Below are 27,116 nucleotides of genomic sequence, written 5' to 3' on the forward strand. Positions count from 1 at the left end.
CCCCCCCGCCTTTCTCTCCTGAAACATCTCTGCGTCTGGGCAGCTGCCCAGGGTCACCCCTGTGCCCAGCTGGGCGATGGCCCCCTCAGCCGTCCGTCCCTGCTAGGTGAGCCAGCTGGCCTGGGGTCAGGAGCTTCAGATTAACCAAAGGCAGCACTTTTCCCATAGCAGCTGGCTTGGGCGTGGGCCCTGGAACACTGGAGCTGATGTCCCACCAGGCCTGAGCAGGGCTGAGGCGAATCCTAGGAGGAAAGGGGTGTGGGTGTCTGTGGAGCCCACAGGTGAGGGGCTTGGCCTCTGCATTGGAGCTTCCTCACTCGACCTTGAAGGTTGCAAGTAGGAGAGGAGCAAGGGGGAAACCCCAGTCGGACCCAGCTTGCTCTCCCTTTCAGCCTCCCCTCTCTGCTGCTGTATGACACGGGGCCAGACAGACCCGTGGTCTGACCCAGCCAACGGCAGCTCCTGTGCGTGTATGTGCTGCAAGTCGGTAGCAGAGGGGAACGGGATCGGAGGAAAGTCAGGCTGGGAGGGACCTTGGAAGGGCTAGTCCAGTCTCTTGCTCCAGGCAGGAACATCCCTGGCCCAACCATCCCAATACCTGTGGCCCATTTCTCATCTTGCTTTTAAGTTCACTCCTAAATCTGAATGGAGAAGGAAGAAAACCTTTTCAGTGGTTCTCCTCTCCCTAAAGGATGTTGGCAGTGATTTCTCCTTATACCCCTCTTCCCCCGAGCTTCCTAGGGTGTGCGGTCTCCCTGCAACCTGGCTGATGTGCTGCTGAATGGCCAGATGCATCCAGGCTGGGCTCTCCTAATGAAAAACTCACGTGAACACTTTTCCCTTTCCAAAAGCTGTTCCTTTCCTTTGTATGAAGTAGGAATAATGTCAGTGTCAGCACGCCTGAAGATGCAGGTGGGATTCATCATTACCGTGACAGCTGTAATTGTGCTGCACTGTGTATTTGATGAGGTGTTGACTTAACATAGTACTTATTCAGATGTCCAGAAGGCTGTATGTAATCAGCTGAATAACTGCTGTTATGTTCAGGCCATTTTTTCTACAAAATATGAGCTCCCTCTAAACTCTCACCTGGGCTGGATTTGACCCACAGGGCTCCTTGCAGGCACGTGGCATGCAGTGGTGGCAGCAGCTCTGGCTCCTGTCGATATACCCCAAGCTGGAGCCACTGCTGTGTGCACTGGGTGGTACTGGTAGCTCTGGTTCCGTACAGGGTATATAGCAGCAACTCCAGCGTAGCATGGGGGTGGGGTGGCAGTAGTGGTGATGGGCAAAGCAGCCGGAGGGGGACCAGGGCTGTATCAGCTCTTGCTGGCTCACTCTCCTGCTGCCAGTTGCCCAGTTTTCACTGTGGTCCAAGGGCCCGGATTCTCTGGCAGGCCACTGCCCTGGCCACTCCCTCAACTTCCAGTGGCCTGTCAGTCCAGATGGAGCAGTTCCCCCAGGCCTTCCATGTGACATCCCTGCTTTAAATGATTGATTTGCTATAACAAGTTGGATTCCCTCTTTACTTAAACCAGAGTAACCATTGTGTTTATGCTAAAGCAGTCTGTAGTACAACACTGCACTTAAATCTTTTCACTTGTTCTGGATTGCAACTTAGACCTGGATTTAAAAAACAATCTTTTAAGCTATTTAGCTCTAAAGCCCATCCTTTCTAGTTAAGTCTAGAAGTGACAGCTGTTACTTCTTTCTCTCTTCCATCTTTCAGCCAATAATACACCAATGTATCAATCCAACATCAGATTGGTACAGATATAAAAAAAAAAATTATCTATATTGGATATATGCCTTAAGTGGCTGATAATTGGGCTAATAAATGCCCATGCTGCATGCAGCCTGTATGCAGTGAAGACACAGCCCACAGTATGGAGAGCTGCTTCCAGCTGATAAGTCTGGGGGTGGGATGGGGAGAGGGAGTCTGGAGCAGGGGCAAGTGTTGCCCTGTCTGGGCAGGTGGGCGGAAGATGAAGCCTCAGCTTGTCTAGGGGGCGTGGGATGGAGCAGGGCTTGTCTGTGGGGTGCAGGGCAGGAGGAGGTGACTCCTGCTGCTGCATGCAGCTCATCCTCTGGCTCCCACTGCTGCTGCTGTCACTTGTCACGGTGGGGGGAGGGGGGCAGGTGTCCCCGGATGTGCATGGGGCGGAGCGGGCTGGGGCTGTTCCCAGCAAAGCCTGGGCTGGGTGGGGTGGGCGGCAGTGCCGCTGGGAGTGGGGAGCTGTGAGAGGGCTATGGTGAATTTTGGGGTGGTTGCAGCTTCCTCTGTAGCCCTCTCCCAGTGGCGCCACCCCCCACCCCATGTGGCCCAGGCTTTGCTGGCAACAGGCCCCAGATCTGCATGAGGCGAACTGGGGCTGGGGCAATTCCCAGTGGAGCCTGGGCTGGGTGGGGCAGGGGGTGGTGCTGCTGGAAGGGGGCTACAGGGGGAGCTGCAGCCACCCCAAAATTTGCCATTTCCCTCATAGCCCCCTGTTCCCAGCAGCATCACTACCCACCCCTCCCAGGCAGCCCAGGCCCCATGGGGAACAGCCCTGGCCCCAGCCTGCCCTGCCCAGTGCAGATCCGGGGGCACACGCTCTTTGTCTTCCACCTCCCACCCCCATGCCCTCCTGGATGAGTGACAGCAGCAGTGGTAGGTGCCACCTTACCCTGCCCCTGCACCCCTTGGATGAGTTCTGCTCCATCCCACACCCACGCAGATGAGCTGTGGCTTAGTCTCATTGCCAGCCTGCCCTCCCTGACTGGGCAGTGCATGCCCCTGCCTCCCTCCTTCTCTCATGGCAGGGCCTTGATTTGCTCCCACCCCCCTTCTACCACACCAGACTTACCTGCTGCAGGTAGTGTATTGGATATCGGATTGGTATCAGCCGATATGCCTCCTTAAATATCAGCAATCAGTATCGGCCTCAAAAATCTCTATTGGTGCACCCTCAGTTGATAATATACCAGGCTATCACTAAGAGGGGAAGTACCAATCCTTATTCACAAGAAGCTACACTTCTTATAATATATATAAGAATATATATATACAGGATATTATGTAGCTTTAGTTAACATAAGAATGGTTTAAATGGTCTTTAATTTTGGGATATTACTAAGGAATCAGAACTCAGAGGTGATGCCTTTTATTAGGCCACCTAGATACTTGCAAAAAAAAAATATATATTTGCAAGCTTTCGGGCAATCTAACCCTTCCTCAGGCATCAGAGAATGCAAGGATTGTAAAATTTCTCCTAGGTGGAACTGAAAATTCATATTTCACAGGAGAGCTGAAGGTGTTATAAAGTCTCGTGGTTGAAATAGTTCAGTTTGTGCAAATTAGGCTCAGATAAAAGTTAGAACAGTCTATTTACCTCAGTGTTGTCTGGTGTCAAGCAGGATGTTGAATTACATTTCCTTCTGGTTATGATGTTTCATATTTCACAGGAGGATGATGTGATGGATGCTCTCCTGAGCAGGAAATTCTCTCCTGTTGGGGCACTTTGGGCTGTATGAACATGCTGATTGAGCGGGAACAATAGGCAGGAGCCAGGGTGTCAGCTTTCAGGTTGTTCCAAGGTGGTAAATTTGTTTCCTTGTAAAATTATGAAGTTTTATACTATTCAGATATTAAGCAGGCATTCCCTTGAGATGCCCATTGTAGCTATTGCAAAAGTAAGTCTGTGCATTATCTTTCTAACTGATAAGGAAAAGAGCATAAGAACAGGCTTTTATGTAAACTTTTTAAGTTCCAGAAGTTTATAAAATGCTTACCTTGTTTGAGGGTAAGCACTTAGAAGAGGCCTAGCTACTTAGAAGAGGCTTACTAGGTCTTTCTTGAACCTCTCTACAACTAAACAAAATAGTTCTACAAGCAACCATTTTTTTGGACTCTTACCTTTTAATTTATGATCTTGTTGCCATGCACTAATGTGCAGTTCTAGGCTGAAGGGTGGGGGGAGCATTAACTTAACTTATTTTAGTCTTAACTTATTTTAGATTACTTATAAACAAGTGGTTTTTTTAAAGCAATCTAACTGAATGGAAGCAGTTTCTTTAGGCTTTATCTGAGGTTAGTTTTCTAAATTTGGACCCGTGTTTATCCAAAGGTCTTATCTCTTCCCCACCCTTCAGGCATGTTTAGGAGGATGGGTGGAGAGGGATACCTGTTTTGCTCATTCATGATGCACTTGGTGGTGTATATCTGCAGGCAAACGCAGAGCACCTTGTGTATGTACCTAGGGTACAAAATAAAATTCTGTTCTTCAGTTTCCCCTTTTCCTTTTTTCATTTAGATTTTAATATTGGAGCAGGGAGCTGTTAGGCCTCTTTAGTTATACTGATACTTAATGGAAATACTAGAAGAAATAAATCCCATCCCTTTAAATTGTAAAAATAAAGGTTTGTGTTTTCTGTAGCCTTGCACCCAGTATGTTTCAAATCATAGGGCAGAAGCATCCAGACTCTCTCTCTCTCTCTCTCTTTTTTTTTTTTTTTTTTTTTTTTAAGGCCCTAGGTTTCCAGCCTTTTCAGTCCAAGGCCTGCAGTATTACTTTAACCACCCTGTCCCCGCTTTTCCTCCCCACTCCCAAAGGAAGAAGAGTCGTGGGCTCCGTGTTAATACTGTTGGGGGCTCCGTGTTAATACTGTTGGGGGCAATAGCTTGTTTGAATTGTAGCCTTTGTTCTTCTTGCTTCACCTGCATTAAAACAGAGGTTGCTTCTAGGTTCCCCTATGCAGGGACTCCTGTGAAATTGAGGTAGCCAGTTGCAGGTAGTTCCTATACTTTCTGTTTTTCTGCTTTATGGGACTAAACTCTAAATCAGAGAGAGTATAGATAAAGTGCTGCTTATTATCAACTGTTAATATGATCCCCCTGAAATCTGCAGGCTGTTTTAACCTGTTGGGCAAGGCTGCAGGCTGCTTTAACCTGTGCCAGGCAAGGCAGAGAATCTAGTAAGTGTATGCAACTGGTTTGTACCAGTGGGTTGATGGTTTAGCAATTGGTTTGGGATGTCAGAAGTCTTTGGAGGGCAATGGTGCTGCAGGTTTCTGCTTCGTATTAAGCTTGTCAATCACAGGGGCTAGATGCAGATCTCTTAAAATGGAAACTAGGTTGTGGTGCATAATTCTAGAGCAGATTCTATAGATGTTGAAGTAGCGTACATTCTGCAGTTCTGGGTTTAATTCAGTTGATTTAAATTGTTTGTATCAAGAAATTCTCTGTAGTTTGTCACTTCCCCCCTGCACTCAGACTTCAATAACGTGTGGTCTGGCAGTATATCTATGCTGGCAGAACTCCTGGTGTGGGCTCACTTATGCTATTGGAAATATTGTACTGGTCTAGCTTGTGATGTTTCGGGAGGTGGTATAGGCAAGGCAGCTGAAAGACCCCCTCTGGCCCGAACTACGTCTCAACTAAGAGACAAGGCCAGCATGATGGGTAGCAGGGGTTCCCACTCTGGAACCCTGGCTAACAGTGCTGAGCTGTCATCAGAATCAATAAACTCCTTGACAGTTGATCCATTTAATGCTCTAACAGGCCTTTGCCGTTTGCTTTGAGTGCAAAGGTTCTGGACTCACCACTGGTCTGGTTCTCGCAGAGGAAGAAAATGGAGGCTCACTGCAAGTTAATCTCATATTTGAGTACAAAATAAAAGCAGCTGGCTTCTAAATCTGGCAGTCTTTCACCTTCAACTTTATTCAAGTAAAACTTGTTTTTATAGGAAAAAGCTTGCACTCAGGATTCTGTGCAGCTCATCTGAGAGAGCAGGCGAGATGATAGTGCATGACTTGCAAAAAAAAATGCAAATGCTTCTAGAAACTAAACAGTGAACTGTATTAGTGAAGTTATTTTAGTATTGTGATTAAAAGTATCCTGTGATGATGCACCAAAGACATGGCTCCTACCCTGAAAAGTTCAGTCTATAGCCTTTTCTAAATGGGGGGGGGGAGCCTGGTCTAGACCTTGTGTTAAAATTGTAATGATACTTTTAAACAGGCCAACTGTAAACCAGTTCAAGTGGATCCCCAGAGGTCTTTATATTTATCATATAGCTTTGTTTGATCAATTTACCTAACCCATATAGAACTAAGCCTGATTTATTTTTAATAAAGGAAAGAAAAAAGATTATCTTTAGTACTAAGATTTTCACAGAACAGAGGGGAGGTTGAATATTCATAATATGCCTGTTATTCCTAGACATTTAAGTGGCCACTTGTGTCAACAAAAATATATAATGCAGTCATGTCAATGGTATAGAGCAGCACAGTACATTATTACTGTTCATTGCCAGAAATGAGCCATATGCTACTTACAACTGGCTGGACCAAAATCCCTGGCTTGTCATTTGAATCTTGGAGACTCAAACTATTGAAGCTTAGTAAGTACCAAGATTAATTTTTGTTAGCTGTGTACAGGGTTATACAATGTTCTGAATAGCCTTATTTTCTTCCTTTAGAACTTGGAAGAATTATTTTGCAAGAGATTGTGATATATATTGGTTACTTGAAATCAGCATTCCATTTTTGAGTAACTTGTCTATCATTAGCATTAAGAATCGGCTCTCTTCCTCTGGCATGTGCTTCTAACTGAAGATATTGTATCAAGCAAATTGGATTGCTGTTTAAAACTTTTTGAGGATGTTCTGGGTTTTTTTTGTTTGTTTGGGTTTTTTTGATGCATAAGCCTTTCCCAACCGAGAACTATTCTGTTTATTTCTTCTCTTGTAGAGGCATTAAAAGAAATAGATGATGTCTATGAGAAATACAAAGCTGAAAATGATCCCATTCAGAAGAAACGCTTGCAACAGCATCTTCAGCGAGCGCTAATCAACAGCCAAGAGCTTGGAGATGAGAAGATTCAGATAGTTACTCAGATGCTTGAACAGGTAGAGAATAGGGCCCGGCAAATGGAGACCCATTCTCATTGTTTCCAAGATATGTCTGAAAATGAAAAACCTTTAGAAAAAGCAAAGGTGGAAACTTGCCAACCAGAGAGATCTTCACGTAGGCCTCGTCGCCAGCGGACCAGTGAAAGCCGTGACCTGTGCCATATAACAAATGGAATAGAAGACTGTGATGATCCACCTAAAGAGAAGAGATCCAAATCTTCCAAGAAGAAGAAGCGCTCCAAAGCCAAACAAGAAAGGGAAGTTTCACCTGTAGAATTCGCAATAGATCCCAATGAACCAACCTATTGCTTATGTAACCAAGTGTCTTATGGAGAAATGATAGGCTGTGACAATGAACAGTGCCCTATTGAGTGGTTTCATTTTTCATGTGTTGGACTTACCTATAAACCAAAGGGGAAATGGTATTGCCCCAAGTGCAGAGGAGATAATGAGAAAACCATGGACAAATGTACTGACAAATCAAAAAAGGACAGGAGATCGAGGTAGTGAATGCAATTCATGTTTTAAAGAGTTGCGTATTTTATATATATAAAAAAAAGTTTAATTTACAGAAAAATGTTTTAAGATGCATAAGACTATGCAATAATTTTTAATCTATAGTATTAATGGGGTATTAAAGGCTGTTGTACTTTGTTCTCTAACATTCTGCACTGAATAATTGAACAGGGTGGCTTCAGAACTGCACAAAGAGAATGACCAACTTTGGTGTTCTGGTTTCAATTTAACTCCAGTAGCATTTTTAAGTCCCGCTGCCCCCCCCAACCCACCCCCAAAACAAAACAAAACAACCTATAAAAGTCTGAAAGAGCAATTGAGGAAAAGACTGAAGAATTAGCTGTGTTTTATTGGAAGTGGCATTTGACCGTTCTTACTTTTTGTTTAACATCCTCTGCTACTAAAATCTTGTCTGTTAATCGAGTTGTTCCACCTCCCATACCTTTAAAGTTTTCAGATGCGTCCAGGTGTGTGACGTTACATAAACAAGGTTTTGAGAACTTTGCTGTAATTGTAAGATAGTCTTCCAAGCCAAAAGCAGCCTGTTTCCTCAGTGGCTTTATATGACCAGTGTTTGTTTCAAGGAAGAAAATTCCACTAATTTATGCCTTTTATGTCAATATTAAACTCTTGCCTTGGTGACTTTATATTTGGGAGTCAGTTTCTGGATAGGGTAGTAATTTGTAATGGTTTCTATTTTGATTTATCTTCATATACTTACTGGGCTTGTTTCTGGCGCACACGTTCTAATTGAGGATGATAATACAGGCTCTTCCGTGACTTGGTAAGTATGTCATGTGGGTGGTTGCTTGTGTAAAGTTGTAATTTTACTTCAATCTAGAACTGCTTCAGAGATTTCACTTGATTATCACGATTCTTATCTTGCTGTTACCTATATAATTCTAGAATTGAAACCAGGAAGCTAATATTGATAGTCTGAGTGCCTTCATCTTGGATCTGACTCTCAGTAGACAGTATAGATATTCTACATGTCATTGTATGTGGTATGGGCCTATATTTTAGCCTTTCTTTTAGCGGTGTTCAGAGAGATCCGTGGGCAGACCTGCATTTCAACACTGGCTTGTTAATAAGGCCGTGAATTCCAGGAGGTATAAGGAGAGCAGAAGCAGACAGTTCCTTTTGAAGTGTAAAGGAGAAGGGTTCATGGAAGAAAATGGCAGAGGGACTCGGAGGGATTTAAAGTCAGGGTTCATGAGGTGGGTAATGCTCAATGAAGCAGTTTCTCCAGGAGCCTCTTTCCTGGTGATTTGTTCCCTGTCTTCCATGTAATGTTGTCAGCACATTTGATAGTCAAGCAGCTGCATATGGCCATTTTCTCTCAACTGGTAAGTACCTTTTGTTAATAAGATCCTATATTAGGTAAAATCTACATTTTAAGTTTTGCTGCCAGCTAGAAGTCAGCTATAGGTGCTATTTCGCACATAACTGTGTTGGCAAAATCTCTAGTTTAAATGCAGCTGTGGTGAGAGAGAGCTTTTGTTAGCTAAATTTTCCTCATTCAGGGAGATAGTGTAGCTATACCAGCAGAAAAGCTCTGGTCAGCATATTCTGTGTTTCTACTGGGGGATCTGATGATAAGCTCTATTGGCATAGCTATAGTGCCAGAAGCTTCATAGTGTGGATGGAGCCTAAGTGTTTTAGGTGAGATGGTGATGGCTTCAACATGACTCATTTGAAAAGAAATGGCAGAATAAATTAAATAACTGGGATGGTCCTGCTACTTATCCAGATGATTCTGGGTTTAATCTGGTTTGGGGAGGGGTGGGTGGATATGTGCATGCCTGTGTGTTCTTACTTTGCAGGTTTTTGGGTTTTTTTTAAATGTTAGCTGCATAAAATGGACATAGTTTAGAGAACCTGCTTGATTTCCTTTGAATGCTAAGAGTCCTGCCATTTAGATACTTCAGTTCAACTGCAAACAATTCAGATTTTTCAAAGCTTTTTAACTCAACCTCAGGCACATAGGCCAAATCTGTCAAGGTAACTAAAACAATTGTTATACATGAAATGACTGCCTTATGGCATCCTTACGCTAACTTGTCTAATCCCACAGACTGTTATTTACCAGGTGTTCTATGAATTGATGCTGTGCCACAATGTAGAGCCCCAGTTCAAACCAAAATTCTGGAGACCCGGAAGCAAGTCTCAAAAAGGCATTTTTAATATGCATCTCAAGTGGGCCCTGATTCCTTGCCTGTTCAGAGCATGTGTAAATTGCTCAGTGGTTAGTGCACAGGAAATGGAGAGGTTGATTCAAGGTCTTGCTTCAATAAATACATTAATTATATAAATGGAGGAGTTTCAGTAGGAGTTTCTTCTGGGGTATATCTCAAATCAACTGTCAGGGGGTTGGTTTGCTCTCCTAGGAATTGAACCTAGGTTTCTCATAACCTATTCTGCTGATTCCAGAGACTTGAGTCCACATCCACTCTGTGCTTTAACAACCAGGCATTTGGCTATTTGGGAGATGGCTTTGTTTTCATGGCCAAGGATTAGGCCACTCCCTGCAGAAGGAGGCTTACAGAGCGGGACTGTGAGGGGAGTTTGCTGGCTGGTCTGGTCATAAACAAATGCCTGAGTCCCCCTTTGTGTTTCATGCCTGCATAGCTTAGCTTCCTGCTTAGCTGGTTTCTGAGGACTCTTTCCTTGAGAGCTTCAATTCTCCTTACACATTGTATATGGAACCTGGTCATTACGTTTAAGTTGAGGATTCCACCTGGCATCAAGGTACCTGTTAGCCACTATTTGCCCATTGCATAACTCTCAAGTGGGAAGGTGTTCAGTGTTCCTTCAGTTTTCTGAAAGCAAGGAAATTATTAGGGAAACTGCATGGAGCTCTGAAAAAGTGTAGCAGTTGTTCATGCTTTTGGTAATGGCGCTTCAACAAGGCAGTGTAGGTGGAAGTGTATATGGCTCATCTGATGGAAAGTCTCGCGTTAAGACTTTTGAGGAAGCAAGCTACACCTTTGTGCAGTCTTTCAGGTTAGTATCCATTTAAAATAGACAACAAAGAAAAAAACATTAATCTTCCAAAGATGACTATTATCAGATTCTTAAAGGCAAGGACACCAAATTGGTTGGGTTAACTGACCTCTTGGCCACCTCTCTCTCTTCTTCTCCCCCCCCCGGGTGTGATTTATCACTGAACAAAGATCTTGTGATATGTCTCAAACATTTGTCTGCACAGTACACATCTTTAACTGGGTGCAGCATTTCCCATAGCCACTTCATCTAGGCTTGATGAATCCTGTGCAGTATTGGTTCCACTGGGATTAGGCAAATCTTTCCAGTAAACTGTTTTGGGTGTATTGCCTAGATATAGCTTTCAGGTTCTGACTTCTACAATTCAGCTGATATTGGCAATGCTGCCAATTGCTTACATTGTATTTGTATATTATTTTATGGGCACAAAATTGTGTTTTTGTTTTCTTGTGGAAGTTTTTGGCTAGTGCTCTTTATAAATGGATTCCTTTTCAGCAGTATGGATTCAAGTTCCCTAATCTGGTACTGGTGGGGCTTTAGAACATCACCCTACTGCTTTCCCAGCCACTGTTGCTTAAAGAGCCCTAAAACTGCTGTAGAAAGAGCAAGAACTAAGGTAAAGGTACAGAATTCTGACTGATGCCCTGGTCATCTGTAAGGAGCCAAAGATTCCTCATGGCAAACACCACTTGAAGGAATTTGCTTTGTGTGCATTGCAGCAAAGGGAGGCTGGCAAAAAGAGAATACCACAGGCTAGAACATAAGATTTTTTTCTTACACTTTTGAGATTTTTTTTTTTCCTTTAAAATGGGCCTCTAACACCATTTCTAAAGTGGTATCTTGCTTCCTGGTATCTTAAGGATGGTGTATGCTTGGTATTTCAGTATGAAAGTACTTGTGAACAAGGCTGCTTACAAGTGGATACCTGCCCCTATTCTATTCTGGATGTAAAGACTTTCTGAGGTTTTCATGAGAGACTTGCTAGACCAGCATCACCAATAACTCACTGTTGGGGCACTCTCCTGGGATATGGCAGTGCCACATTTAAGGCTTGGATCACCCTAAACATGTTTGTCATAATCACCTGGCATATGTAACTTGAAACATTTCTGACCAGCTTAAATTAAAACTTATGGCTCTTCATTTCAGAAGCTAGTCACTTGATCATAAAATACTCTGTGCTGGAATCTCAAACTTTAATATGCGTTTATAAGAGTGAGAGGTGGTTTGTGCCATTTTCTCCCTACAACTGAGCATGGTTTGAAGCTATGCACTTCTCTCCATGTCAGAGTGAGCACGACTGGGCATGTGCAGGGGTGTTCCCACTCATGGGGACAAGTTGCCCTAAGGTGGGCTAGGGGGGGGCTAGGGTCATCACCTGGGTTGGCCCCCAGTAGCCTTACCTGGGGTCCGGGCGGGCCTCAGGGTTCCAGCAGTGGCGATCCAGGTGCATGCAGCCTGGCCAGCAGCCAGAGCATAACTCTGGCTAGCTAAACTCTGGTTTTGGGTGGTGCATGCCCTGCTTTTCTTTAGTGCGGGTTTTTTTGACACCAGGATCTGCGTCAGAAAACCCTGCTGTGCTGCAAATTAACAGCACAGCAAATGTCTGCATGTGTGGCACTGCAAACTGCACGTGCAGGCTTGTCTGAATGCGCATACTGAGTGCACTATGTCCTGCAACTGAGGTTTATAATGTCAAACAAGAAAACTGTGGACATACATCTGGTCCAGACCCCACTCTTTTGTATACAACTACCTTCATTTATCAAAGGGGAATCTTTCTTGCACAGATATGCAAGTCTTGGATGTTACAGATAAAAAACGCAAAGAAGAAAACTAAGATTGAGACTACTTCCCCATACAATTTAAACCTCAGAATGCTGTTGCCAGCTCTATTCTTACATGGTATTTTTTATTCAGTTTATAAGCTGTATATAGAAAAATCATAAAAAAGGTTAGCTGAAATGGGATAATGACAAAAAGTTAAGTTGTGTCTTTCAGTAGAAACAAAAGACAACATCCTTGGCCATGAGAACTTTTTACTAGGGGTGCACCAGTAAAGATTTTTTTGGGCTGATACAGATGGCTGATTACTGACCAACCGTATCAGGCGATACCAATCTGATTGCTGATGTGCAGCCTGGCAGCTTGGAGAGCAGCATCTCCGTGGTAAGTCTGTGGGGGGGCCCACAGGGCGGTGCAGAGGAGGGAGTAGGGCAGGGGCAGGCACTGCCCAGTTGGGGCAGAGGGGGAGGGGGGATATGGGATGGAGCTGCAGGGGAGGGGAGGGGGATGGACAGCTCCCACTGCTGTGCACACCCCTGGCCCTATGCACACAGCTCAACCTTGCCCCACGCACAAATCTGGGGGACAAATACTCTCCATGCTTCCCCCAGATGGAGCAGCTGATGCCCCTGCATCCCTTGGACAAGCTGCCCACAGCTCTGTCCCGGCTGGGCAGCACCTGCCACCCTACTCTGTCACCGTGGGGGGCCTCGATCTGTCCCCCCTCCCCCCCATGACCTTCCCCCACCTCCCACAGACTTACTGACCGGACACTGCTCTCCAAGCTGCCAGGCTACACTTGGCCATGTGAATGCTGTTGCTGTGTGCCTGCATGCAGCATTTATCAGTGACATTATTGGTCACATCGGCCAAAACGGGGGGGTTTGCCCATTATGGCAATCTTCCTTTTATCATTACCAATACAATATGGACCGATGCATTGGTGCACCTTTACTTCTTACTCATTCGAGCCATGCCTTTAGTCAAGTCACTTTACATGCTGTACAGCGCCTCAAAAGTAGATTAGAAAATCATGTTACTTCCACAGAGCAATTAATAGAATTGAAAGTAGGGATGTTCTGAAGTTAAGAGTTGTAAATTATGCTTTAAAAGCACTTTACTACCTTTTCTAGCAGAATGTCAGAAGATGGATGACAGTTTACAACATTACTTTTATAACACCAATGCTTATATTATTTCTAAACTCACTGAATTTTACTCATTGCTTTAAAAGGAAAATGATTTCTTGTACTAATTCTGTATCTCTAGTACATTACAGGGTTTGAAAAACAACTGCTGCTGTGGCTGGGGAGATGTCCATCTGATGCTACTTTTTTGTTTGCTGAAATACAGGAGCTAATTACATCTTTACTGCAACTACTTATGTGAACAAATGCTCTAAGATGGGACAGTAGCAATTTTGTAAATGCTAGACAGACTTAGTTTATAGTAATAGGTGTAAAGGGTAGACACTGAAATCCTGGTTTGTTTGAAATAGGGAATTTTTGCCACTGACTTCAATAGGGCCAGGATTTCAGGCAGTGTGGCTGCTGACAGACATGGAGGAAAAAAACCCCAAACAATGCTTTACCCAAAGAGGAAGTGGATTGGTTTGGCTCAGTTCCCTAGCATCTTTAAGATTGGGCACTTCAGCAGGGATTTTTGGCACTTTTTAAATCTAAAACTGATTCAATCAGCTGTTTAGATAAGTACCAAAAAGCACTGCTGAAGTGTGCAATCAATACAGACATTGGGCAAGCTGGGTCAAACTAGCATGATGCCTTTTCTGGGCATGCACTGTGCTTGGTGCAGGAACGAGCTGAGCTGAAAGTAAAGTGCAAGGGGGGTTTCTTTTTATTCTTTCTCTTCTCATGTTTGTAAGCAGCCTGTATGTCTGTAGATAATTTAGCAACTAGGACTAGATCAATAAAGGGACTTGGGCACAAAAGGCTATCTCTGAACATGCCTCAGAACCTCAGTCTTGAGGAGGCTAAGAAATGGGACAATTGAGGTCACACCTATGCATATAATCTATAAGTCTGCCTGCAAAGTACCATCTCGTTAGCATGCAGCACAGCATCCCTCTTACCCAATCATATTTAGTTTCCCATAATTCCCTCCCCCTGCCTGAGTGGATTTGAATGTACATGTGCTAGTCACTAGGCTATAGGCTATGTTATAATGGGGCTCTTGGTAGCTGTTCCACTCAGAAGAGAGTTAATTATAGCCAGTGGTTGTATCACTAACTGGGAGAGGAGAGACCCTGGTTCTAGCTCCTACCCAATGAATGTTCAAGTATTTTAATTAGTCATCAGTGTAGGACAAGATCCATCTTCCCTGCTCCCAGGCCATGTCAATTGATTACAGCCCAGTGGGTGCATCTACACCTGCAATTAATGCCCAGAAAGTTGACTGTGCAGTAAAATATTGTGTAGTAAGCTTTCCCCAAGAGGGCCTCTACAGGTGTTCTCATCAGATGCAGATTTGTTCCCAAAGGGAGCAGTTCCATGCAGGGCTACTCCAGCCTTGCTGTGCTCCCCTACAGTAGCCAGGGGAAGCTCCAGGCTCCCCCAGGTGCCAGCCCTGGGCTGACAGGTGGCACCAGTCAGGCCCTGGCCTCCGGGAGGTGAGGGAAGCTGTCTTACCTCTAGGGAAGCTCTCTCCTAGCCCTGTGCCCAATCTGCAGGCAGGGACATGAGGCTGGGAAAATGTGCTCTCCTGCAGCAGCTCTTTCCCAGCCCCATGTCCTGATCAGCCAGTGGGACAGCTAGCAGTGAGCCCCCTGCTGGGCAGGGAATCCCCACTTAGCCAGGGGCTTGCTGCTAGCTGCCCCACTGGTGGGACAACTCCCATCCAGCCTCTGGCAGAGCAGGGAAGGAAGAGCTCCCCTGTCCCGGCACCGCTCAGCTCCCTGGTCCTGTGGGCTCCCAGCCCTAGAGCACTGGGAGGAGGAGGTAGCGGGGCAGAGAGGGACCCAGTCCCTGCGCTGATCAGCTCCCAGCTCCTGGGGGGAGCTGGGAGCTGAACAATGCTAGGAACGAGTTCCTTGCTGGTGTGGCTGACCAGGAGCAAATTTGCTTCTGGTTATCTACTGCCCTACTGTGCAGTATCTACTGTGCAGTTAGTTTAGTACCTGTTCTTACAGGTACTAGCTAACTGCATAGTAGACTAATTTACTACACAGTAGTTTGAGCACAGTTACTTGCACAGTGGATTAGTCTGCTGCACAGTAAAGTGTCTTGTGTAGACACCCACTAAATCTCAGTCACTGCATATAAAGAGGAACACCATATTTACTCAATTCTAAGATTCATATATGTAGGGTCAGAAGGGACCTTGCAGATCTTCTAGTCTGACCCCCTGCTCTGGGCAGGAGAGAGAACTGGGCTGAAATGACCCCAGCTAGGTAATTGTCAAGCCTCCTCTTAAAGACCTCCAAGGTAGGAGCCAGCACTACTTCCTTTGGAAGTTGGTTCCAGATCCTAGCTGCCCTGACTGTGAAGTGCCTTCTAATGTCTAGTCTGAACCTACTCTCTAACAACTTATGGCCGTCATTCCTTGTTACTCCGGGAGGCACTCGGGGGAACAAGGTCTCTCCCATTCCCCACTGGTCCCCCCTAGTAAGTTTATAGATGGCCACCAGGTCTCCTCTCAGCCTTCTCTTGTGAAGGCTGAACAGGTTAAGGTCCTGTAGCCTCTCCTCATAGGGTCTGCCATGATGAGGCTCCCCCCTCATTTAAAATGGGGGGAAGTCCCTTGTCTTAGAGTATGAGAGCAGTGGGAGGGACAAGCAGCTATTGTGGCTTGGGCTTCATCCCCTACCTGAGGATGCTGCTTGCCCCCCACCCTGCCCTCTGCCACCCTGGCACCCTGCCATTTTCTTCCTATACCTTCTTCTCCCCCTACTTTCCCTCCCTCCACGCAGTCTCTGCTTCCCTACCTGCCCCTCCCCGCTTTCCCTGCCCTATTGCTCGGTGCTGGCAGGTTCTGTGCATGCTGCAGCTTGTGGCACTGAGCATTAGGGCTTTGTGAAACAGCACTGTTCCGCTCCTTCTTCAGTTTCGAGGTCTGGACAGAACAGTGTTTTGTATCGAATATAATTTTGAGTCAAAACAGCCTCATTGTTTTGCTTTGTCGAAACAGCGAGGCTGTTTTGACTGTTTCGCCGGACTGTGGAACTGGAAAAAGGAACTCAACCCAGCTGGCCTGAGTTCCCAACCCCAGCTGGGGACTAGATCATGCCGGGGAAGGGGGGGTGGTGAGGCAGCCCAGCTGAACTGACTTCCCATCCCTAGCGCTATGGTCAAAACATTTTGACTTTTGAAATGTTTTGACAAGCCTTGTTTTGTTTTGAGGCTATTTCGACGGCCTTTGTTTTGATTTTTCTGTTTCAACCTCAAAATGAGTCGAAACAGTGTCAAAATGAAACGGCTGTCGAAATTTCGCACAGCCCTACTGAGCATAGCCCCAGCTTGGCTCCATAGCAGCAGCATACAGCCTGCATGGCTGCTAGTGGGGCTGGCCTGGGGCTGTGCTCAGTGCCCCAGGCTAGAATGGTAGCCATGACAGGGCAGAGCGGAGGCTGGGTAGGATTGGCAGGCAGGCGGCAGGGGGCAGGCACAAGTACAGCGCAAGTTGCTTGACCTTCCCACACCACCTGCCTCCCCATCTGCAGCATTGGGAGGGATGAATTAAAGATAACCCTCTGATATTTAGAATCTATGCATGAAGAACTCTTAAGGATGAGAGGAGAGACCGAAGGAGCTAGGCCTGTTCAGCTTGTGGAAAAGTTGCTTAAGAGGAGTCATGATAGCAGTCTTCAAGTACATGAAGGGCTGCCATAAAGAAGAGGAAAAGTACTCTCTCTCTCTTGCTGCAGAGAAGAGGATGTGGATGAATGGCTTGAAGCCTGCAGCAAAATAAGCTTAGATTGGGTATCCAGAAAACGTATTCACTATTAGAATAATGAGGCAGTGGAACAGACTGCCTAAGGAAGCTGTGGACTCTCCATCACGAGGTGTTCAAGAAGAGGTTGGACAGCCACTGGTTGGGGATGATTTAGGCATGGCTATGCCTATGTTCTACTATGGGTGGTTATTTCCCATGATATGGGTGAGTATTTCCCAAGCTTCTGGGCTTTGCTAGTTCCCCCCACTGCCCCTTTCAGTTACATGGGTCAGGGTGATTTTAAGCCCATTTCAGAGGCATTGGGTGTTGGTTACAACCAAGGCTGGGAACTTCGACTGGGGTTTGCCTGTGCTCCTGTTGGGACCAAAGCTAGAGATTCCTGGCTAGAGGGTCTTGCCCCTCTGCTCAAAAGCAGACTGATCACCATATCTGGGGTCAGGAAGGAATTTTACATCATGGTCAGATTGGTATGGACTGTGGGGTTTTTGCCTTCCTCTGTAGCAGGGGGTGTGGCCCTCTACCTGGGATCTCTTGAGCATATATTGACAACATTTCATAGAAGCAGGACATTGGCTACTGTGGTTCTGCTTTTATCTATGGCAGGCTAGGGTATTAGGTCTGTGTTGTGTCAGGGTTGATGACAATGTTATATACAATTTAGATTATGGTTTGTACGGGATGGTTGGGATAGGGATGACCCTGCTTCAGGATCTAGGTACCTTTGGAGGTCCCTTCCAGCCCTACTTCTCTATGATTCTATGATAAATTTTCCTTGCATAGCATCTAATTATTGGGTGTCATCTTAGATTTGAGTAAATACAGTAGCATTGAACATGACTGAGAATCCCAGCTCAGGATAGTCTAGCCTGGTGCTTTTGGCTGCCTTCCAAGACATGAGATGTGGGGTTTTTTTGGGGGGGGGGTTTCAGGCAGGCAGTATAATCCAGGTCTGCCATATTCTGGCTGAATGAACTAACCCAGTAGTGCTCAATCTCTGGCCTACAGGGCTCCCCATGGATCTGGAAATTTGGCAGTAGGGGAACAGTGGCTGTAGAAGCTGTGGCCATCACTCCTCCAACAAGTTCCCAGATCCAGGAGGAGCCCTATGAGTTGGATGATATGGCCCCATGCCGCATCACCCCTGTGGACCAGCCACACTAGATTTGGCCCGTGGACTGACAGTGTGCCACTCATTCAGCCTTGGTTCTGGAAGCCTGAGCACCACTAATCTATCTGGTTAACTACTAGACTAACTCCTGTGCATGAGGCACTTCCTGGATGGGGCATCTCACTCCAGGAGAAGGTTCAGTTGTGAATTCCAGTTGGAGATGAATGCCATGCTCTAAACTGCAGGGGTGCGTTTAAGGGAAACGTAGGACTTCAGGTTCATTCTTTTCTCAGCATTTCCTAGCAGCTCCCCACTTATCATTTAGGGGACCTAAATCCTGCAACACTCAAACTTAAGTCCCTGTTGTAGATCCAGTCCTTAAAAGTGCATGCCTCTAAGTTTTTTGTTTGAACTTCTAGTTTTGTTCAGGTTCTTCTTCACTGCTAGTAGATTCTTCTCCAAATAAGTCTCTTTCAGTAGAACTTACAGGTGCTTTAGAACTGGATGTCTTCAAAGTGATAAGAGCAGGGCTGTCACTCACCCCCAGAAGAATAGTTTTTCTGTCCAATGCTACTGTTAAGCAGGAGATTTTGCTGTCAGGTGTAAAGACTGACATTACTGTGCAACTGTGCAAGTCCCATAGGCTTACCTCACCTAAAAATTAAATAAATAACATCATTACTCTGAAAGCAGCATTTGTTTTTTGGAAAAAGACGGAAAGTACTGTTCCTTTCATGACCAGCAGCTTTTATTATTGTGACTGGACTCTTGAAAGACTGAAGTTTTCACTAGAACCATTCTATTAAAACAATTCCACTAGCTCTGACCAGAAACCAGGTTGGCTTTATAAGGGGTTGCATTTTCATTAAATGCAGTGATCAAAACATCCTATTTTCAGATTAAAATATAAAAAGTCTTTGAGCTTTTTTGTCAAAGTACACTACTGGACTAGAACCTCCCCAAAACTTCTGGTTTGACAAAATTATTTCCATATCCCATCTCTCCCTTCATAGGAATGGTAATTTAATTTTTAAATAGTGTTATAAAGGTTTGTTGGTTGGTTTTGGGTTTTTTTTGGGGGGGGGAGGGGGCTTAGGGGCTTTTCTGAGGTATACATTGCTGCAAATGGATAAAATATTTATTCTGTTTTATTCCTAATGCATCAGTAGTAGCTGAAGCATTACTTCCCAAATAAGACAGACCCTACAAAGAATAAATTTAAATTACTTGCATTTCTTCTCTTCAACATTATATCCCCTGAAATAAGGGATTAACATTTATTGGATAAATTGAAACTGCAAGAGAATTAAAAGGCCTTTTAATGGTATATTTAGTTATTTATGCAATTTATATATTGTCCTTCCCAAAGAAAGGCCCAAGGCTATTTACAGCAAGAGGACAGGACAACTTCAAAGAGCAACTAGAAGTCAAAATAAAACAGACCCACTAAATGATATTTGGGCCGAGTTTTTCAAATAAAATCTGGATTCTAAGTAATTACCCCTTTAATTTTATTGGAAGAACATCATTTAGATAAGGTAAGTTAACCTCCTTGTGTGTTTAAGCCTGACCCTGCAGCACAGACTGGCACTACTTGAGCTATCAGACTAGCTGGCAACAGAATGCAGCTGTTTTTCCGAGGAGGAGAGCCCAGCCCAACTTTCTCTAGTCTCATATTGCATCACAGAAGGATGAATGCTTGATAAGAGCCCATCTCATTTCTTGCCCCTTGTAGCATAAGATTTTTAAATGGGCAATTGAAACCGTATGCTACATTCAGGGTCTGGCTCTCTTCTCTTTAATGATCAATCAGATAGAGATGAACAGAGAACACTTTTCTTTCTTTCTTGAAAGTAAAAGTGTAGAATAAATTAGACCAGCACTAAGCAAAGAATACCCAGATCTCGAACTCCTTGTTTAATATGTGGATATTCTGGTGCTGTGAGTTTCCTTGCCCTTCTTGTCATATTCCCTTTTCTGATTTTTGACATGCCTTTTCTTTCTGCCTGAATGTAGATGATAAAAACAGGGTCTTGGAGCATGCTTTCTTTTTTGTGGTGAGGCAGCTAACGTGAGACACTAGCATAATTTTCTGTTTTTCTCTATTGAATTGTATGTCCTCCATTGTATAAAAGTGAACCCTTATAGAGCGGCCTGTAGGTGAAGCAAATTTAGCTTACGTTGACATATACATGAGAAAAAGCGTTGCCCATTACTGCTTAAAAAAATTCATTTTACCATATAAAAATTACCAATGAAACTGCCAGGAGTAAGCTATGGCATTGCATGGAATTCATGTCAAGTTCATTTTAAAATTAGTATTTCATTTGTACCAAAGCTGCAGCTCAAGGACAATAATTGCATCTTTAAATTGCTGCACTCCCCTTTTGCTGTACAAGTTCTCAGCTTTATTACCTCCAATTAATACAAAGAGTGCAGTTAAAAGTAGGTAGAGTGTGTATCTGGTTTTCATATTTATCACTCAATCCCAACTGTAGTTTTTTGGGGAAGGATGGGGAGGGTAGTTTTGGGCAGAGTGTAACAGGAGACTAATGCAAGTTTCACATACCTGCAAGCAGGACTGCTTTTGCACCTCCTTCCAACATTTGCAGTTTGCTGTTCACAGTAAGATGAAGGCTTTCATAACCTGAAATAGCCTTGTGCCCATGTTCAAATGGATCCCAAACTTTAATCCTAGGAGGAGTCAACAAAAACATGCTCAGTCACTTCTATAAAAACAAGACACTTAAAGGTAAGTAGCACCTTACTATTAATGATAATAAGGTATTGCCAATACTTCTAGGTCCTGGTAAAGTCAGTGACTTACCAGAGTTAGCTATCATCACAGTTCAGCTATGGATACAAATTAATCCTCCTCCTAATGGCTTGTGGGGCATCTCTTAAAATTTGAAAAACTAAAATGTTGATTTAGTTGCATTTCAAACAATTTAGGATTTTTATCTGTAGAAAAGTCTTTGTGATCAGTAAAAAGCTATAAATAGTAAATAATACTTTAAAAAATGTGTAAGAGTGACTATTGAAGACATGCTGGAGCAGAGACATGGAGCTAAATTCAATTCCACCTATTAGATGCTCAAGTACACTCCTATACCAATTTACTCAAGTCCCTGCAAAACTGTTGAATTTACTTTTGTAAGCCTCTTTATTTTAGGACTAAGTTGGATGAAGCACTGAGGAGGAAGACCTACTCAACTCTTAATCAGGGGTGATGTGTAGGGGGTGCACCCCCTGAGCGTGGCAGTGCACTTTGTACAAAAAGGTGTCACTGTTGACACTGGCGGCGGTGACGCCTACAGGTGGCCGCCACTCACCACCCTGCCGCCGACACCACCAGCGGCATCTGCGGGTGGTCCGCAATCCCCGCTGGATGCCACTGATGTTGCTGGCAATGGTGCTTGCCACCACTACCCCCCTTGCTACCAACAGTGCCAGTGGCATCTACAGGAGCTCTCCTGCTTGCTGCTGCCACACTCCTGCTACCACTGCCACCGTGCCCTCCCAGCCACTGGGGGTGTGCGTCGTTCATGCTTGTAATAATAGTTGTTCTCAAACTTGAGAGAAGTAATTCTATTGCACCCTATATGTCCAACTCCATTATGTTACTTAGTGGACACATCTACACATGCATTGATGTGCCTTTTCTAGTGTGCATTCAATTTAGTACCTCTGTGAGGTACTAAATTGATGCACATTAGGCTGTGCTAATGCGCAGGGGTGCATTTGCATGCTTTTTTTACTGATGCTTAATGCGCAGTAGACTCTTACTGCGCATTAGTGTAATATTACATTTTTTTACGTGATACTTCAATGTGCAGTAAAATAGTCAACTTCACATTAAAGAGCACATGTAGATGCACCCAGTATGTTTAATCTGTCCCTTAGTATTTAGTGCAATTTGTTTCCTCAATTCCACTTGTTAGAGACAGAAGTGGTAGCTCAATCTAGATGCTGTTAATTCTGTAAAACTTGATTCATTAATAATATTTAAGGATTGTTTTGAGGGTGTTCTGCTTAGCACCCTTACACATTAATGTGGTGAACGTAAGGATGCTTCAGGGCCATTCTTCATAATCCATAGTGACAGTGACTTCTGATTATCATGCTGCAGAGTACCAGTCATTCTGAACTCTGGTATAAAACTAACCACTCTATTCCAAGTACACAGGCCCTGACCACTTAAACTAAAAGCAAATCTCTGTGTTGTCATGTCTCTGTACCCACTATGATTCACCTAACAATGCTGCTTCTGTTCTTTAGATAGCAGAGTATTCACAGACAAGCCACTTTCTCATAAAATCAAGGCATTTTAAATATTTTTCTTAGTAAACCCTCTTCTGTCTCAATGTACGTGTTCAGACTTTTGCAAACTCTTAGATGATAACATGATAGTACAGAATGTGTGAAAAGTGACATTAAGTGTTACTGTATTTATCTAAATTCAAGATAACCCCCAGTACATGGATTCTATACATGGAAGATGTATACGTTTATTTTTCCATGTGTAATTATTGGAGAGTAATCTTAAATTTGTTCCACCCACCACTGCAGCATGGGAGTCAGTAGCGGAGCAAGCAGTGTGGGAGTCAAGTGTCTGCAGTGGGGGTAAGAATGGCAGGGGGTGGCAGCAGCTGCAAGTCCAACTCTGAGCCTGTGCCTGGGGTGGGGCTGGATTTGGAACTGCAGCAGTTGCCTTCACTCTCTTCTGTACTCAGATTCGACACAAAGGGCTAAACATGCACGCAACCCTTGTTTTGGATACGAGTAAATATGGTAATTTCTCTGTAGAGAAATCCTGGAGTGTCCTGACTACCACACCTTGGTGGCAGCAGTGCCATTTGAGGGGAAGCAGTAGGGGTGCACCAATAAAGGTATTTCTGGGTTGATACATACGGCCAATTGTTAACCAGCCATATTGGCTGATACTGATCTGATTGTCAATATTCAGCCTGGCAGCTTGGAAAGCAGCATCTGGCTGGTAAGTCTGTTGGGGGAAGGGGTGTGGGGGGGCAGGAAGGAATGTGGGAGGGGGCAGATTGAGGCTCCCTGTGGTGAGGGAGGGAGTGGGGCTGGGGCAGTGCTCAGGCCAGGTGGGACAGGGTGGGTGGCAATGGCACTGGAAGGAGGAGGAGGAGCTATGGGTGGGGAGCTATAGCCACTTCAAAATTTGCTGTAGGCCCCCTCTCCTACCGCTGTCTGCCCCCGCCCACTCCAAGCACAGCCTGGGCTCAGCTCCCCCACTGGGAAGATGCTGATGCAGCCTTCAGCCCTGAGCACATAGTGGCAGCCTGCCCTCACCCCGTGTACAGATTTGGGGCATGCATGCTCCCTGTGCCTCCCCAAGGGATGTGCACAGTGGCAGGAACTGCCCCCTGCACCCTCCAGACGAGACACAGCTCTGTCCTGCACCCCATCCTGTCCCAGCTGTGCAGCACCTGCCCCTGCCCCAGCTCCAGCCCGAGCCATAATCCCTGCTTCACCGCAGGGCCCTTAATCTGCGCCCCCCCATCCTTTCCCTCCCCATGCCCCTCTCCCTGCACAGACTTAGCTGCTAGATGCTGCTCTCCAAGCTGCTGGGCTGCACTGCTGGCTACATGCATGGTGCGGCTATGCAAGTGCATGTGACATTTATCAGTGACATAATCGGTCACATCAGCCAAAAATGGCCAATTGTCAATAATACCAGTGTTCCTTTTATCGGTGCCAATATAGTATGGACTGATGTATCGGTGCACCTCTGGACCCAAGTCTTAGTTTTTAGCAAAAAATCACTAATAACCAAATCTACCTTGCTTTTACTGTGATGTCCCCTGTGCTACCTGGAATAATTTGAAGTGGCACAGTAGTGAGTATGCAGGTAGATTTCAAAGATACAGTGAGGGTGGGGTCCCCAGAATCCAATCCCAACTAGTAGGGGCACTGTAGGGTCCCTGGAGTCCAATCCTTTTTGGGCAGGGGAGGCACAGGATCCCACACTGCATCCACCTGGCCAGAATCAGGTTTTATAACCCTCCGCTGCCTCTGCCTGGCCCCATGGGGCTGGGTCCCATGGGGGCTAGGGTGACCACCCATCCTTAATTGGGCAGAATAGTACTGAAATGGGAACATCAAGTTCTAGTCCCAGGCTATGACTCCAGAATAGCATTTGTCCCAAATGCAGAATAGCATTTGTCCCAAATTTGTCCCCTGCAGCATTGTGCAGGGATCCGGGTTTCCCCTTGCAGGTGGGCAACAATCCAGCCTGCAAGAGGCTGCTGGGAGTGGGACATGGGGCGCTGCATGCATGTGCGCACCCACACACATGCACATGACTGGGAAAGAGCTGGGTCGCCTGGAGAGGACTTCCCTGCAGGTAAGTTTATTGGGGGGTGGGGTCAGAGGAGGCAGATCAAGGTCCCCACAGTGAGGGAGGCATTGGGGAAGGGGCTGGGGATGTTGCCATGCCAGGGCAGTGCATGGGGTGGCCAGGGCAGGGAGTCGGACTGCTACAGGTGGCTCATGAGGGGGCACAGGGCATGTGGAGGGGGGGGTGGCTCCCCACTGCTGCATGCCATGCGCCCCCTGTGGGGCAGAATGGCGGGCATGTGCCTCCCCCCCAGAATTGTGTGCAGGGTAGATGTGGGTTGCCTGCTGCAGTCTTGGGGCTTCCTGACCCCAGTGGTGTGGAGTTTTGCTGCCTGCTGCTGCCAGGTGGTGCATGGCTGGCACAGGGCTTCCAGGGGAAGGACAGTCGTGCTGTCAGCAAGGGGGACGGGAGGCGGGCATATGTCCTGTCTTCCAATTTGGAAAAGGTGGTCACCCTAATGGGGGACCACCTTTACCCAGCCAGGACTAGGCTCTGCTTGGGTAAAGGCAGCATGGAGCCCATCCCAGCTTGTGGGGGTGGCATGGGGCCTGATTGGAGCCTGCAAACTGGCCCTGCATCATTTATCTGGCCCACAGGGCCCAGACTGAGCACCACTTTCCCATTGATATCCCCTCCATATAGCCAGTTCTTAAGATTAGTGGAAAAGCTATTATAAGCAGAAATCCAGGTTTTTCATTTCCCACAGAAAAATGGAGAAAATGACAGATTTCCCATTTTTATCTGAAAAAACACAGGTTTTCCCTTTTAACAGAGAAACCTGTGGCTTTCCCCTTTTTGCAAAGAGCTCTGCAGGCTGACTGAGTTCAAGCCTGCAAGAGCTGGTTGCAAAAGGGGCAGGAAACCCCCACCCTTGCCTGGAGGGGGAGGTTCACACATGGAAGTTGCTGCTGCGCCCTGCACTGCCTTCCCATGGTCAGCCGTGCAGCTTCGCGGGCATGGCAGCAGCAGGCGTGTGCCACCTGGCTGGCCAGTGGCCGGGGTGGGGCGGGGGGGCTTGCATGTGCCAGCTGCCACCTCTGGCCACAGTTCCACAGGCAAATAGGGTGGCAGTGGCAGGCGCATGCTGCGCAGTTGGCGGGTGAGGGGGGGCTTGCACATGGCAGCCACTGCCATACTACTTGCCTGTGCATCCATGCCTGTGGACGGGGGGGTTCACACACAATGGCTGCTGTCAGGCCCCATGCTGCCTTCCTGCAGCTGACTGCATGGCTCCATGGGCATGGCTCCATAGGCAAGTGATGCAGGGTGCGCCAGCCATGGTGGTGGTGCAGTAGCAGCCACTGTGTGAGCTTGCACATGGCAGCCACTGCCATACTACTTGCCTGTGCATCCATGCCTGTGGACGGGGGGGTTCACACACAATGGCTGCTGTCAGGCCCCATGCTGCCTTCCTGCAGCTGACTGCATGGCTCCATGGGCATGGCTCCATAGGCAAGTGATGCAGGGTGCGCCAGCCATGGTGGTGGTGCAGTAGCAGCCACTGTGTGAGAGCCCCTCCCCCCCAGCTGGCCAGCCAGGTAGTATGCAGCTGCCACCACCCCGTGCTGCTGCTGCCATGCCGCTTGCCTGCAGAACCATGGCCATGGAGCTTGCCCGTGGATCCGTGCAGCTGGCTGTGGGTTTGTAGCCATGTGCTAGTGTTTCCAAACACAATTTTTGAGAAGTTTTGAAATATGTAGTTTCTTGTGAACTGGATATTTGATATTCAAGCAATTAAATGTGGTATAACTGTGATTCCTCTGGGAGCCAGATGTGACCCTCATGAATTTCATCTATGCCCTTGTCACTTTCAGCGGGGCTGTAGAAAACCACTCAAAGTTGAAGCTGTATAAAATGTAGCTGTCTAATTGGTGATTTTGTGTTAAATAGAAACTCCTCTAATATCTACATAACTTCCAGGTGCAATTCATTGGACATGGCTGGTAAATCTTTCATACTTTAGGTCCTTTATCTCTTAGAGACTGCCTTTCTCTTTGTGCTGAGCCTGTAATAGTTAAGAGCAACAGGGATACCTGACCCAACAATAATACCTTTATTCAACAGGGAGCGGGGCAGAGATGCATCTAAGCACTTGTGTGCCCTGGGCAGCAGTGGCTATTTTTGTCCCCCTGTTAAGTTAGTGCCTGAGGCTGGTGCCCTGTTCTCCCCAGTAGTTATGCTACTAGGGATGGATACTTCCAGTAGAGGGGCCAGAATTTGGCCTATGTACACTGTGTGGCCTATATAGTGAGCTGTATCTAGAAAAGAATGAGGAGGTTGGGAAAGAAGCATGAGTTCTGTAGACTAAGGAGTTCTTTTAATGCCATTCTTTACATTTTCATAATTATTGGTTACCTTTCTATATATTTTTTAAAAGTATAGGCAACCTGTATAGATCAAAAATATTTTTGAAAGGAAAATCTACATACACTAGAAGGGACGGGGGGGATAACGGCCATAAATTCATAGATTCATAGATGCTAGGGTCGGAAGGGACCTCAATAGATCATCGAGTCCGACCCCCTGCATAGGCAGGAAAGAG

At 45.9% G+C, this 27,116-nt stretch overlaps 2 protein-coding genes across 2 annotated transcripts in view; one reads left to right on the plus strand and one right to left on the minus strand.

Annotated features, from left to right (window-relative positions):
- Nucleotides 1–8,048, plus strand: part of ING2 (inhibitor of growth family member 2) — a 24,008-nt gene extending 15,960 nt beyond the window's left edge. The window contains exon 2 of the mRNA XM_006026620.1: nt 6,730–8,048. Coding sequence (XP_006026682.1) covers nt 6,730–7,397 — 668 coding nt within the window. The 3' untranslated portion in view covers nt 7,398–8,048. The remainder of the gene's footprint in view (nt 1–6,729) is intronic.
- An 8,520-nt stretch (nt 8,049–16,568) lies between these two features.
- The window catches only part of LOC112550770, a 74,681-nt gene continuing 64,133 nt past the window's right edge, over nt 16,569–27,116 (minus strand). Inside the window, exons 30-31 of the mRNA XM_025207591.1 lie at nt 20,780–20,904; nt 16,569–18,864 (exon numbers count right to left, since the gene is read on the minus strand). Coding sequence (XP_025063376.1) covers nt 18,626–18,864; nt 20,780–20,904 — 364 coding nt within the window. The 3' untranslated portion in view covers nt 16,569–18,625. The remainder of the gene's footprint in view (nt 18,865–20,779; nt 20,905–27,116) is intronic.

The sequence above is a fragment of the Alligator sinensis genome, unplaced genomic scaffold (genome assembly GCF_000455745.1).
Source record: "Alligator sinensis unplaced genomic scaffold, ASM45574v1 scaffold354_1, whole genome shotgun sequence".
In the NCBI taxonomy this organism is placed as follows: domain Eukaryota; kingdom Metazoa; phylum Chordata; order Crocodylia; family Alligatoridae; genus Alligator; species Alligator sinensis.